The sequence below is a fragment of the Alligator mississippiensis genome, chromosome 11, assembly GCF_030867095.1.
Source record: "Alligator mississippiensis isolate rAllMis1 chromosome 11, rAllMis1, whole genome shotgun sequence".
Classification (NCBI taxonomy): Eukaryota; Metazoa; Chordata; order Crocodylia; family Alligatoridae; genus Alligator; species Alligator mississippiensis.
In genome coordinates this window covers 37,596,108-37,608,737 of record NC_081834.1, presented here as the reverse complement: position 1 = coordinate 37,608,737, position 12,630 = coordinate 37,596,108, and the positions used below count along the sequence as shown (strand labels likewise).

At 41.5% G+C, this 12,630-nt stretch overlaps 1 protein-coding gene across 3 annotated transcripts in view; it reads right to left on the bottom strand.

The window, feature by feature from the left end:
* Positions 1-12,630, bottom strand: part of THSD4 (thrombospondin type 1 domain containing 4) — a 702,916-nt gene that overhangs the window by 68,533 nt on the left and 621,753 nt on the right. For all 3 annotated transcript variants that reach the window (XM_059714825.1, XM_019477615.2, XM_019477616.2), the window contains 3 exons: positions 10,157-10,399; positions 4,902-5,031; positions 1,355-1,559 (listed from right to left, as the gene is read on the bottom strand). In XM_059714825.1, coding sequence (XP_059570808.1) covers positions 1,355-1,559; positions 4,902-5,031; positions 10,157-10,399 — 578 coding nt within the window. The remainder of the gene's footprint in view (positions 1-1,354; positions 1,560-4,901; positions 5,032-10,156; positions 10,400-12,630) is intronic.

The following is a 12,630-nucleotide window of genomic DNA, read 5'->3' as shown; positions in this document are numbered from 1 at the left end:
ACAGAATCCTTGGATTTAAGTTGCAGGGTAAAAACAGGTTATCGGTCTGTTATTTTCCTATAGAATCATAGCCAATTAGAATTGGAAAGGACCTCACGAGATCCTCTCATCCGACCTCCTGCTCCAAGCAGCATCATCCCCAACAGATCATCCCAGCCAAAGGTTCGTCTTTGTCTAGCCAGGTCTTGAAAACCTCCAAGGATGGAGAATCCACTACCTCTCTGGGTAACTTGTTGCAGTGTTTTACTACCCTCCTGGTGAGAAAATTCTTTCTAATATCTAACCTAAACGTCCCTTGCTGCAACTTGAGGCCATTGCTCCTTGTTTTGTCATCTGCCACCAACCGAGAACAGTCTAGCTCCATCCCCTTTTGAACAATACTTAAGGTAGATGAAAGCTACTATTAAATCCCCACTCGGTCTGATCTTCTCCAGACTAAATAAGCCCAGTTCCCTCAGCTTGTCCTCATAAGTTATGTCCCCCAGTCCCCTCACCATTTTTGTTGCCCACTGCTGGACTCTCTCCAATTTGTCCATGTCCTTTTTGTAGTGGGGAGCTCAAAACTTTAGTGGAGGTCCTCTCTTATGCCATATGCTTTCATTATTTTTTTCAAAGGTAAATTAAGCTAAAATTTTAGTTGCAGTGCTGTTATAACTTACAACTATAAGTACTAAAACAGTGTTTTATTTATTACATGTATTTAGTTTGCTTCATAACATAGATAAAAAAAACCTCTATCCAAGTCTGTAGATGACTATACATTGAAATACTACTCAAAACTGCTTACAGTAGAAGAACTGAACCAAATGCTGCTTTTCACCACCAATGCAGAAAATAATCCTAGATGAAATCAAACTCTGAATAAAAATATGCCCATTAATTATCAAAGCAAACCATTACTGAGCTCTTCCTCCTCATAGACCTAATTTAACAGGTAGAACTCAGTTAAAGCAGGCAGATCATGAATTATATCTTAATCAGCTAAAGCTCCCTTTGCTTAGGGAAATAACTGAGCTCTTCTGCTTTAGTAAGCAATACCATCAATCATTTGGAACAAAATACTAACAAGGCTAGTTTGTGCATGACACTTGTTCTAATGGGCAAGTCTTTGAAGTTTTCTCTGGTCCTGAAGAGCACATTATAATTGATCATAAACACACACAGCTCCTTTAAGTCACCTACAATCAACTACTACCTATTTTAAAAACTTTTTCCTACATTCCCATCCATGATTTTTAATCAAAGCTATAAATAGTCCAACGGCATCTGGTTAAAGGTAGCTGAAGGAAAGTTTTACCCCCTTATAGCTCTCCTATGGTTTCATGCTATTCATTTATCAACCATTTCCATTTACCGAAGTCCACTCTGTCCGAATTTGCCATTCACTGCAAATCTTCAGCTGGCACGTGCTAGTTGTTTCTGGCTTTTCCAGGTGATGGCAGCGGAAGAGCTGAACTGTCAGAGTCCGGTTGGCATATATTTGTCGACACAAGACTTGTCGGTGCTGCATACCAAGACCACATGTTTTACTGCATTCAGACCATTCTCCTATATCCCAGCTAATTAAGAGAGGAAAGAGAAAAACAAAATAACTATTCAATATTCATACAGATGTTCCCATGCCTCAGAAATTAATCTCATCACAATTCTGATGATAGACACTGAGATGGAAAAGAGCCTTAAAATATAATTTAAACTTCTGAATATTTCTAAATGCTGAAATAAAGAATATGGTAGCATTAGACTGAAGTTGTAGCCTTGATGGTCCATGAATTATGTGAAAGGCATACTTTTTAAATAAACGTAGACAAGCTTTCAAAAGCAAAGCATTCTTCATTCTTACATTCAATAGCATCTAACTTTATTCCAACTATTCATTTGGTCCAATAAAAAAAATAACATCCCAAGTAAATCCTTGAAATATTGAAAATAATATCCTTTAATCTTAAAATAAAGAATATTTATTCTTTATGTATGTAACTATTACATATTTTAAAAGGTGTCTATTTCTAGGGACGGTACCATTAAATCTTTTTAAGAGATACTGAATTGGTTCCAATGTGCTAAATTATTTAGTGATATGCATTAGCAGTATTTAATAGGGGTGCACGATAGATTTTGGGGGCCAATACTGATGGCTGATTTTTAACGAGCCGTATTGGCTGATACCAATCTGATTGCCAATATGCAGCCCAGCAGCATAGAGAACAGCATCTGGCTGGTAAGTCTGTTGCGGCAGAAGGGGTGGAAAGGACGGGGGGTGGGGGCAGATCGAGGCCCCAGTGGTGAGGGAGGGAGTGGGAGTGCACCTGGGACTGGGGCAGGGGCTGCCCAGCTAGGGAAGGGCAGGGTACAGGACAGAGCCATGAGTGGATTATCAGGGGGGTGCAGGGGGAAGGGGGGTGGGCTGCAGCTCCTGCTACTGCATGCACCCCGGGAGGACATGTGGCGGGGTGTGCCAACAGATCTGCAAGTGGAGCTAGGACGAGCTGCAACTTCAAGCTAGGGCCATAGCCCCCCAAACCCTCCCTCCCAGCACCACTGCTACCAGGTCTGAGCACAGCCCGGCCTAGCCCCCCAGTCAGGAAGAGCCTGCCACAGCCCTGGCCCCAGCTCGCAGCTGCAGCCCACCTTGGCTCCATGCACAGATCCAGGGGCACACGCTCCCCCCCCCCCCATGCCCTCCTGGGAAGCACATAGCAGTGCAAGCCACCATCCCCCCTGGATGAGCCACTTGTGGCTCCATCCCATGCTCTGCCCCACCTTGGCTGGGCAGCCCCAGCCCCATACCCACTCCCACCCTCACCGCAGGGGCCTCAATCTGCCCCTCCTCCCCACCACAACAGACTTACCAGCCAGACGCTGCTCCCCACATTTCTTAGCTATGCTCCTCACTGCCTGCATGCTGCACTATGGCTGCATGCATGCACGGGGCATTTATCAGCCATATCAGCCAAAAAAGCCAATTGTGATACTGTCAATTCTCCTTATATCAGTGCTGATCCAATATGGGCTTGATGTATTGGTGCACCTCTACTAGTTAACAGCATCTCCAAAAACTTACAAAAGGAAAATTTATCTCGCTGTATAAAAGGTAAAATCTCTAACAAGTATCTTATGCACTTGTTTTGAAAATAGAAAGAGAAAATGGTAAAGGGGTCACCTAAATAGACGTTAATTTATATAAAAATGAAACCATATATCATGAAAAATTAATAAAGACATTTAATTGTCTAGTTAGTAAGACTGCATTATATGTTGTACTCATTTCAATGGAGATTTCATTTTATTTGTTCACACAAATATTCCATATATTTTATCTAAAAATTAATATACATAGTTTCTATTTTCATTTTTGGTTTCATGCTCAGAAACTTTTACAAATAAGGGAGGTGCATGCATAGTTAACACAAAGGCTGTTCACATTGTGAAGGGAGATATCTGCATTATTTTTATGACTCTTACATTTACCCCAGTTTATTTGCTTGATATTATTCTGACTACACAGTGTTACAGTAAAAGGATTTGTTAGAAAAAAAAGAAGCAGGAAATAACAAAAAATAGTTAAAAGTGAGCGTTGGGCAAAGGAAAATACTTTGTTTCCTTTTGGAACTGCTCTACCTTGCCTCTCAGCTATGTCTTGGACCTTTGGCAGAAAGCATGCCCCAGCCACTTGCTTCTGCTCAGTGCATGATGAATCCTGGTAATGTGGCAATACAGCTGCCTTAGAACATTGTGCCAATGAGCATGCCAAGGCAGACAGACTACCAGCAGCCTGTGCCTGTGCTCAGGGCCCCTCTAAGCTACACTGCGAAGCCACATGGCATAGAGATGGTGTAGACAATCTAGTCCTTCATCAGGAAGCACCTATTTGCCTGGCTCCAGCCAGGTAATAGTCATGTTCTTCCCGAGAAGAGGCTTTGGTTCAAAAAGATGCTAGGCCTTTAAGAGTCCTTGCTTGGAATAGAGAGCAGTTACTCAAAAGAGGTGAAGACACACAGAGGAAGATTCACTGAGAGAGGTAAAAAATGCATCAGGGCTAGTGGGTCAGATAAAGAGGCTCTATGGGATGTGCCTAAGGCAGCTAGGGCTTGCCTAGAAGTGACAAGCTTTAAGCTGGGCCTAGCCACCCTCATTTTTCTTTTAAGTTTAAAAACTTTTCCCAGCTTGTTCTGCAACTTTGGGTGAAAAGACAATACATCGGTATGGAAAAAGCTGTCACCCTAACCAGTTCCAGGCCAAGGAATTACCTTGAGCTTATCAAATAGAAATGGGCCCATTACCAGACTTGGAAACAGGGGGCTATATCCAGGGATCCAATAAAAAAGTGGTAGAAAGTGCAGGACTCCACCTGGAGGAAGATGAAGGCTGAGAAAACATTCAACTAATGGGAGCACTTCAGGGGAGCTACAAAGGGATATAAGATACCACTTGCACTTAATCATAAGAAGGTGGTATGAGTAAGTGGTGGGGTAGCCTGGAGATGCAGTTGGAAGTGAGATAGACCACAGAGGTCTACTCTGAAGTGCAGTCCTGTCACTTGGCTAGAATGTCCACAAAGAGACTGGCAGAGAGATCGCAGGTACAGTTTGCCCTTGAATTATCATGCCAGTGCAGAAATGGCTGCATTAAAACTAGGCAGTGGTTGCCAATCTCTCCTTAGTGCCTTATCCCAAATGGCATGACTACTGCTATGGGAAAACTACTGTGTGCTACTGCCATTTCCTCTGAAAGGAATAAAAAACACTGGCTAAATTAACTGTCAACTGTATTTCCCTGATCTCAGTGCCAAGTACTTGAGTTATTTAGCCTAGTTTCCCACTTAAAACAGCCTCTTTCATGTGCAAAGCCTCAGTGACATTGCTCCCTGTATTTCTCTATAATTTGTGGCACAATCTTACAAGGCTGGACATGGGAAGGTGTTGCAGGCTGTTTCTTCTGGAGTAGGCTTGGTGCTGGTGTCGCAGTAACTCTCAGACACCTCTTCATGAGTGATTCTGTTGACACAGCGGAAGATTGGGTATTGTGACCCTGAAATGGCGAAAAAAACAAAAAGCAATAGTACGCAGTGCAGGTAAAAAGAACACACAGCACACACATGACTGAGCTATAGAAACTAGGATCTGGTGCAAGAAAACAAAAGCACAAAGCAGCAAAAGGCAATGGAAAACAATCAAGATTAGTAATTTATTCCCTGTATATAAACATAAATCTGAATGCTACAGCAACACACTGACTGGAGCCACCAGCAGTCACATAACACAGGACAACACTGGAGGAAAGACTAAGTAAAGACACCCTTGAACTGTGTAGGGTGAGAACCATGCATAGTGTGGACCTGCAGGTCATTCAAAAGTGGCAGATAAATAGTCTGAACACAAGACTGCAAGCACAAACTCCTCATGTAGCCCCTGATTCAGGCTCCCCTTATGCTCTTGTTCAAGCAACTTGCTCCCCTGGCTTCAAGGTTGTCATCAGTAAAGTGATATGTTACCTACTTCATAGATATGCCTATCTTTACAGAGCAGTGTAGAGTGCTAACTGAATGGCTCACGGGAAAAGGCAAAAGCTATCACATGACTAGAAGCCTACAAAGTTTCTCCACCATAATTTGATGACAAAATGCAGCAGGGTGTTTTGGGTTTTTTGTGTTTGCAGCAGAGAGAAGTACAAGAAAGCTTACTATAATACTGACACCTTGCACATCCTAGCTGACATGGGTTGGTTACACCTATTGACCTAAGAGTCCATTCATATTCTGACTTGCATGACTGCTGACATCACAAACCCTGTCACTGGGTTGAATGCTCAGTTCGCTTCAACTCTCATATCACCTAATTAACCACCTGGAATATGCAGTCTTAGTCTATCCTCTGTTATTAACTATAACCCACCTTCCTACTTTCCAGGGCTCTAAATCACTATGATTTTAATGGCAACTTTTTATAATTGCTTTAATTATGTTAATAGTTTTTTGCAAGCTCCTGATCTCATCCTACATTTGTAAAAAATCCTGCTTTTCTTCATCCAAGCAATGGGATAATTGTGTGTGCATTTGTGAGACAAAGGGAGAGAGAGAAACAAGTAAATTAAGACAGCTGTTTAATTTAATTGATGTTGTACTAAAGTTCTGGAATAGCTTTAACTCATGCCCATGATTTTAAATATAATAAGGCAGTTCTGATTAATGTTAAATTTGGACTAATGTAGAGAAACAGAGCATTGTAAAATTAAAAGCTAAAATTTCTGCCAAAGTTAAATGTATTCAACAGTATATTTATTCAAGAGTGTTATATTCCAGTTTACAATAATACTGCATAGAGTGCCATTTTCGTTATCCCAATCCTAATAGAAAGTAAGTAATTCAGCAATCAGCATTGTTCTGTATTCATTAGCCTTCTTTTATGAATTGGCTTCTTAATAAAGAAATGAGCACGCTATTTTCTATGGCATCATGGTCACTAAATTATATATTTGTAACTGGCTCTGTAATGTGTTCCATTTACACCTAAGCCAAGGCCTAGATTATGGTTTTAACAGTAATAGCCTGCACTTGCATAGCTCTCCCCCCACTACAGCCTCCATCAGGCATCTCTCATTTTCTGTGGTTCCTTTCCTTATCAGGCAAAATTACTCTAGAAATACCTCGGTGCCCTGTTGGAGAGGCTAGCAGTAGCTATATGACCTTCAGACTAAGAAATCCACTTCCTCAGCCAGTTCAGCTTTAAACCGCCACCTTGGTATAAGAACTGTTGGACACACCCCCTTCCTCCCCTCCCGACAAAATCAAAACTTAGTCAAAAGCATTTAAAATATCCAGTTTTCCAGCCAAACTGATAACTGTGTTGCCCTTTTCCCCATCTGCCACTAAATATAACAGGAATGTAGCTTAAGAATTTTTCTTCTTTATATTTTTCATTTTGCCTCTGACTTTCCAAAGTTGAAAGCATTTTGAAAACTTAAGAGTACCAAGAAGAAATGAATACATTTAGAAAAAGAACTCGGCCTCCTATATATTTTTGCAGTTATAGACAAAAAGGAGAAGAAAAGGCAAAACTAAAAAAATCCTGAAATTTCATAAATTAAAAAAAAGGGGGTAGTTTGATTGCATCGTTTTAATGGTGCCGGTGTTTGCACGTGTTGGTGGCGTATTGCATACTAATTTGGTAGAAAATTCGGTGGCGTAATGCACCTGAAACGACTTTGGATGCAGCAAACTAAAACTCCTTTGAGCCGTGGAGTGAAGCACTGGGCTCCATGCAGTTCCATGGCTCTGAAGGAAGCCCTGCAGGCAGCCTGGCAGCAGCCCAGGAAAACAGGCTCCATTCAAGAAAAGCGGCAAGCCTGATTCCCCCCCCACCAGTGCCTTCCTGCCTGCCTGAGCTGTGTGGGGGCCTGGAGCTTCCCTCTGCGGCTGCGGTGCCCCCCAGGACCACCCAAGCCAGGTGCTTGCAGGCGGGTGCTGCCTGGTGGGGCTGCCACTGCTGCGGAGGGAAGCACCAACCTCCCCCATTTCCCCCCACAGCCCAGGGACCACTCCACCCACTGGCAGCTCACCCTCCCCTCCCTGCCGGAGAAGCAGGTAAATCATCGGGGTGTGTGCACGACATGGGAGTTTAATCATCCCTAAATTGAAGCGGTGTTTTTTTAAAACTCACTGCTTCAATTTAGGTCCCCATTTCATCTACACCCCCCCCCCACCCCCTGCAAAATGCTACCTGGGGGTAAAGTTGGCTAGAACATTGTGCTGGCCATATCACCTCCTTCTTATGTCAAGGTTAAAGAAACAGAGGCACCCTGTCTCCTCAGCCTCAGTGATCTGTAAACAGGACACCTTTACTTTTAGTTAGCCATACAAACACTCCAGGCCTAGATTTTGTACAAACTATTTATGCTATCAGCAAACTATAGTATTCTGCTCTCAAAATTGTGATTTCTCCAAATATATTGTTTTAGACTCTGGAACACAAGGGTTAAGGTACCCTCAGAGTTCAGAGAAGGTGGGATTTGACATTCCCATTGGTTCTAATTTTCTGGAGGATTTCTCAGCTCTTTGACATACTAAAAGCTTCCCTGCGACACTAAAAACTTCCCGTGTCATACTCTATGATATACTAAAAGCTCTCATATGGATGATTTTTCACTAACTGCAAGATCTTTAAAGATACAGCAAAAAGAAATGGTGAAAACTTTCCCCTCATAATCAAAATGTCCAGCTTTTCTTCTGCAACAGCAGAAAGAAACAACTCTTACTGATGTGTGCAGCTGCATTTTCATGCAGTCTTATCCAAGTTGAATACTCAAGTGTACAATTTTTTTGCACAGAAACTTCAGCTTCCCTCTCTTGAAAATATGATGGTCCAAATCTGCAGCTGGTGATCTTCACTGATTGCTAAGGAGGTGAGTCTATGCACACCACCTGAGAATTCTGCCATGTGCATTGGTGTTACAGTTAACTCTAAGAGCCAACCAAAATAATTTTGGTTTACTTTCCCTCCTCTCTTCCCACAAATAGTCAGACTTGCAGTAATTCTTTCTTTTATGGGCTTTAATTTTAGTAGTATAACACTTCTGCAATAATATCCCAAAGCAGGACAGGTTTACCAGTACATTGTCCAGGACCAGAAGGAAATAATAAAAAAGGGAACTTCAATATAGTGTGATTTGCTGTCAGAAATATAATTAGAATTCATTATTGCAACAATGTGCCTAAGGATCAGGATTATATATATATATATAATATACATTAAGCTTTCATGTGCTAGCTCAGTTTCATATCTGGGAACAAAGAGAGAAAATTAAACTAAAATTTCCCCCAAAGGAAATAAATTTGCAGAGCAGTTGCAGCTCTCCAACAGCTCAGTGTTCCCTAATTTAGCCAAATACCTTATCAAACCCTTTACATCACTAATCTTAGCTGCTTTCCTGAAGAAAATGCTGCCAGCTGCAGAGAGTATATTACCTTTCCTTTCAGTGAAAATTTAAAATTTCAATTTTTCTATTTCAGAAGCACCACATAGTTGCCAGATATCTCTAGCAGCTTTATACATTGTAGGTAATCGTATGTTGGTCTGTTGTAGGTTTTTAAAATAAATTGTTTTATTAGGTCTCCAAATTCCTGATAGCCCCAACTGGCCCAGGACCCAGCTCTTTGGCAGGGGCCTCATTTCATGGATCATCTGGGAAGCATATGCTGTTGATATTGGGGTTTGGAATATATTTTATTTTGCTAATTTTTAATATTTACTGTTATACTGTATTCTTCATAAGGACAGAATTTGCAAAACTCACATTGTGATGTTTTTAATATATTTTTTTCGTTCCAAATAGGAATAAGGTGCAAAGATGCTACAGTGAGAAGTGCTATAAACAAAAAAAAATATATATAAAATTTATATATCTCTAGGACCAACACACACTGCTTGTCACCTTCTGCTGAAGTATTTGAGCCTGCCTTTCTTGTTCAGAAGGACCTCGCCTTTGAGGTTTATCAAAAACATCATACTTCTGATTTTGTTACCATTTAGAAAGACTATGTACTATGCTTAAAATAGTTTTGCCTCCTCATGCAAAAGGGACATTAATTGTTGAGTGTTCAAAATACTTCTAATTCACATAATTTATGTTTTAAGGACATCTAACTCTCAGAGGGAACTCTGAGATATAGTTGTCTGAGGAGTTGCTGCTAATAAAAAGTGAAAGCCCTACAAAAATAGGAAGATATCAATGTGGGTTAAAAAGTAAGTGAGGAATTTAAGTAGAAAGGAGGGAAAGATACCAAGGAATACTGGGGAAAGCAGGAGTGGTTTCTACCTTAGAGATAGGTAGCTTGAAAGACAACTTCTCATCCTCAGCCTTAAAAGCCTGGAATAGCTCTTTCAGCAACAGATGCCATTCCCCCCTGCACCTTATGTCCACAGTGCTCTACTTCTTTTCACTTGAGTGTTATTTTTATTGACATATATTTGAACCAACTTTATGTTGCAGATTTTTCTGCTTTTCACCTGTGAGAAACAATAGAAACCAGTGTGTCGAGTTTATGTCTAGTGTCTCCAAGGAGTTGCTGGGTTGGGTTTTCTAAACTGCTCTCTCCAGGCTGGACTCTTCCAGGGTGTAATATAATATATATTCTGTGCACGCGCTGTGAAGTACTTACCTTTCCCACATGTGGTTGTGCACTCAGTTGTTCCAATCTGTTTCCAGTTGTAGTCTCGGTTTCGCCTTGGTGGGTGCACAGCAGGCACCTGGTTTTCTGGCTGATGAGAAGGAAATCTTCCTGGTTGAATAACTGGAAAGGTCCCTGCTGACTGTTCAGGGTTAGTGTCTGTCTCCCTTTGTAAATCCTCATCTTCCTCATTTGTACTGTCTGGCACTTCTAACTGGCCATTGAATGGCTCCCCTGGGGACAGGCAACAATAACAAATTAAAATAATGAGCATCATTTGCAAATATTATCCGAAGTATATGGTAATTAGTAGCCATAACTATGGTCTAGAGAGTTGTCCAGCTTGGAAGTAGCTTTTATCTGCCATGAACAGATTTACTGAGTTATTTCATAAACAAAGACTGCTGCTTTTGAATAAGCCACCCAGTTCTCAGCAAGAAAACACACAAATACAACTAAGAAAATTCACTGCTGTTTGTAATCCAGTTATTGCACCCAATGTCAATCAAAGTTTCCCAAAGATTTTTTGCACCAGGCTCTGTAGTCTATGTGCTTCCCAGTGTCAAAATCCAGCTGCTCCTCATTAAGAAATAGTCTATAGAAGCCATTACAAATCTGACAAGGAGAGTCACGAACATGAAAAGTGGTCCTCAATTCACTTGCCAATTTTATATTTTCCTTCAGATTTCATTACTGGTTCACTTAACACATCTCTTTGCTGTAGAATTTTTAATACAAGCTGTCGAGAGGATTTTAGCTTTTGAAGCTTAGAAGTTTTGTTTCTCTAGGTTAGGAGAGAGAAAGAGAAATTGAGAAAGGTTCTTTCAAAATATCAAGGGACAGAAAAAAGTATATTGAATTTTTTAAAAGCAGACACAACAACTCAATACATGACAGTAAAAGTTACTGTGTGTTTTTATCCCAGGTAAGATATTAAAGACACAATACTGGAGTGACACGTCCTGACCAAGATGTGGCCAGACATGCCTCTAAGACACAATCCTGGGGTGCTCTCTCATCTTTTGAGGTACCCTTCAGATCCAAACCCCACCCTGCTGTCTACTGCTTGACCACTGAGAACCAGCTGAGATGTGCAAGGGGTCAACCCCACGGCATGTGGTGCCTCAGCTGTCCCAGTCTTGCCCAGTCCTCCAGCTCTTAGCAGAGGCTTTTGCCATCTAGAAGGATCATATCCTATCTGGCCATGCCCTCAGGAAAGATGCATCCTCTCCCCCATAAAGAAGGCTGCCTGTATGGTCAAATGTTCTAGAATCTCAGCCTGCTTGCAGATGTGAAAACAAACCCCCCCAAATGGTGCTTTAATTTAAACGCAGCACGCTGTGCCAAGCCCAGCACGTGCCCAGAAGAGGCACTGCGTTAGCTGGACCCAGCTCGCCCAATGTCAGCATAGATTGGGCACTTTAGTGGGACTTTTTTGCTGCTTTTATCTAACAGCTGATTGAATCACCCCACTGAAGTGCCCAATCTACACAGACGCTGCAGAATATCTAACTAATGTGCTGCTTCCTCCAGTAAAGTGCAGTTTGTTGTTTTTTTTTCACATTTGTCAGCAGCTTCAGTTAACACTGACACTAGGTGGCTAAAAAGATAACAAAGAGGACTTCTTACAAAACACAAGAACACGCAAAAGAAATCCATAACCATATGTTGAGATACAGACAGAGATAAAAACAAAGAAAAGAACTGTGCTCTCAAGTTGCAGCATGGGAGGTTTACGTTGGATATTAGGAAAAACTCTCTCACTAGAAGGGTGGTGAAGCACTGGAAGATCTTACTTAGAGAAGTGGTGGAATCTCCATCCTTGGAGGTTTTTAAGGCCCGGCTTGACAAAGCACTGGCTGGAAAGATCTAGTTGGGGATGGTCCTGCTTTGAGCAGGAGGTTGGATGACCTCCTGAGGTCCCATCAACCCTGACTTTCTATAATTCTATAAGAAAATAACAGAACAATAACCAGTTTTTACCCTGCTACTTAAATCCAAGGATTCTGGCCCTAGCCAGCTTCCACAGATTAAAAAGAAGCTTCTCCCTCTACCTTATTGCCACACCTCCTGCAATTTCTCCTGCCAGTTTGCTTTACTCAGCCTGCTCCACTCAGACTGAGTGACTATATCCTGGCCTATACCCTGAGAAACCTGAAGACAAATCCATGCTCTCAAGAAAGGCTTAAGTACAGTTGCTTATCTATATATGCATATGTGTCACACCTTTTACATTTTTGAGGGGCCCACACTATGCACTATTCAACGTCTTACCCCCTCAAATATGCATGTTTATCAGTGCAGAAATCTTTCCTTATCTAATAAGTCAGAGAGAATATGTACATCCTTTCAGACATGCAGATTTGCTATCCAATGTAGTCTCTCTTCCCCTCAAACATTTGACTAGTCAGGTTTTAAAATGCAAATTCAAGGGAGACAATGAACAATTCAAGTCACATGCTAAC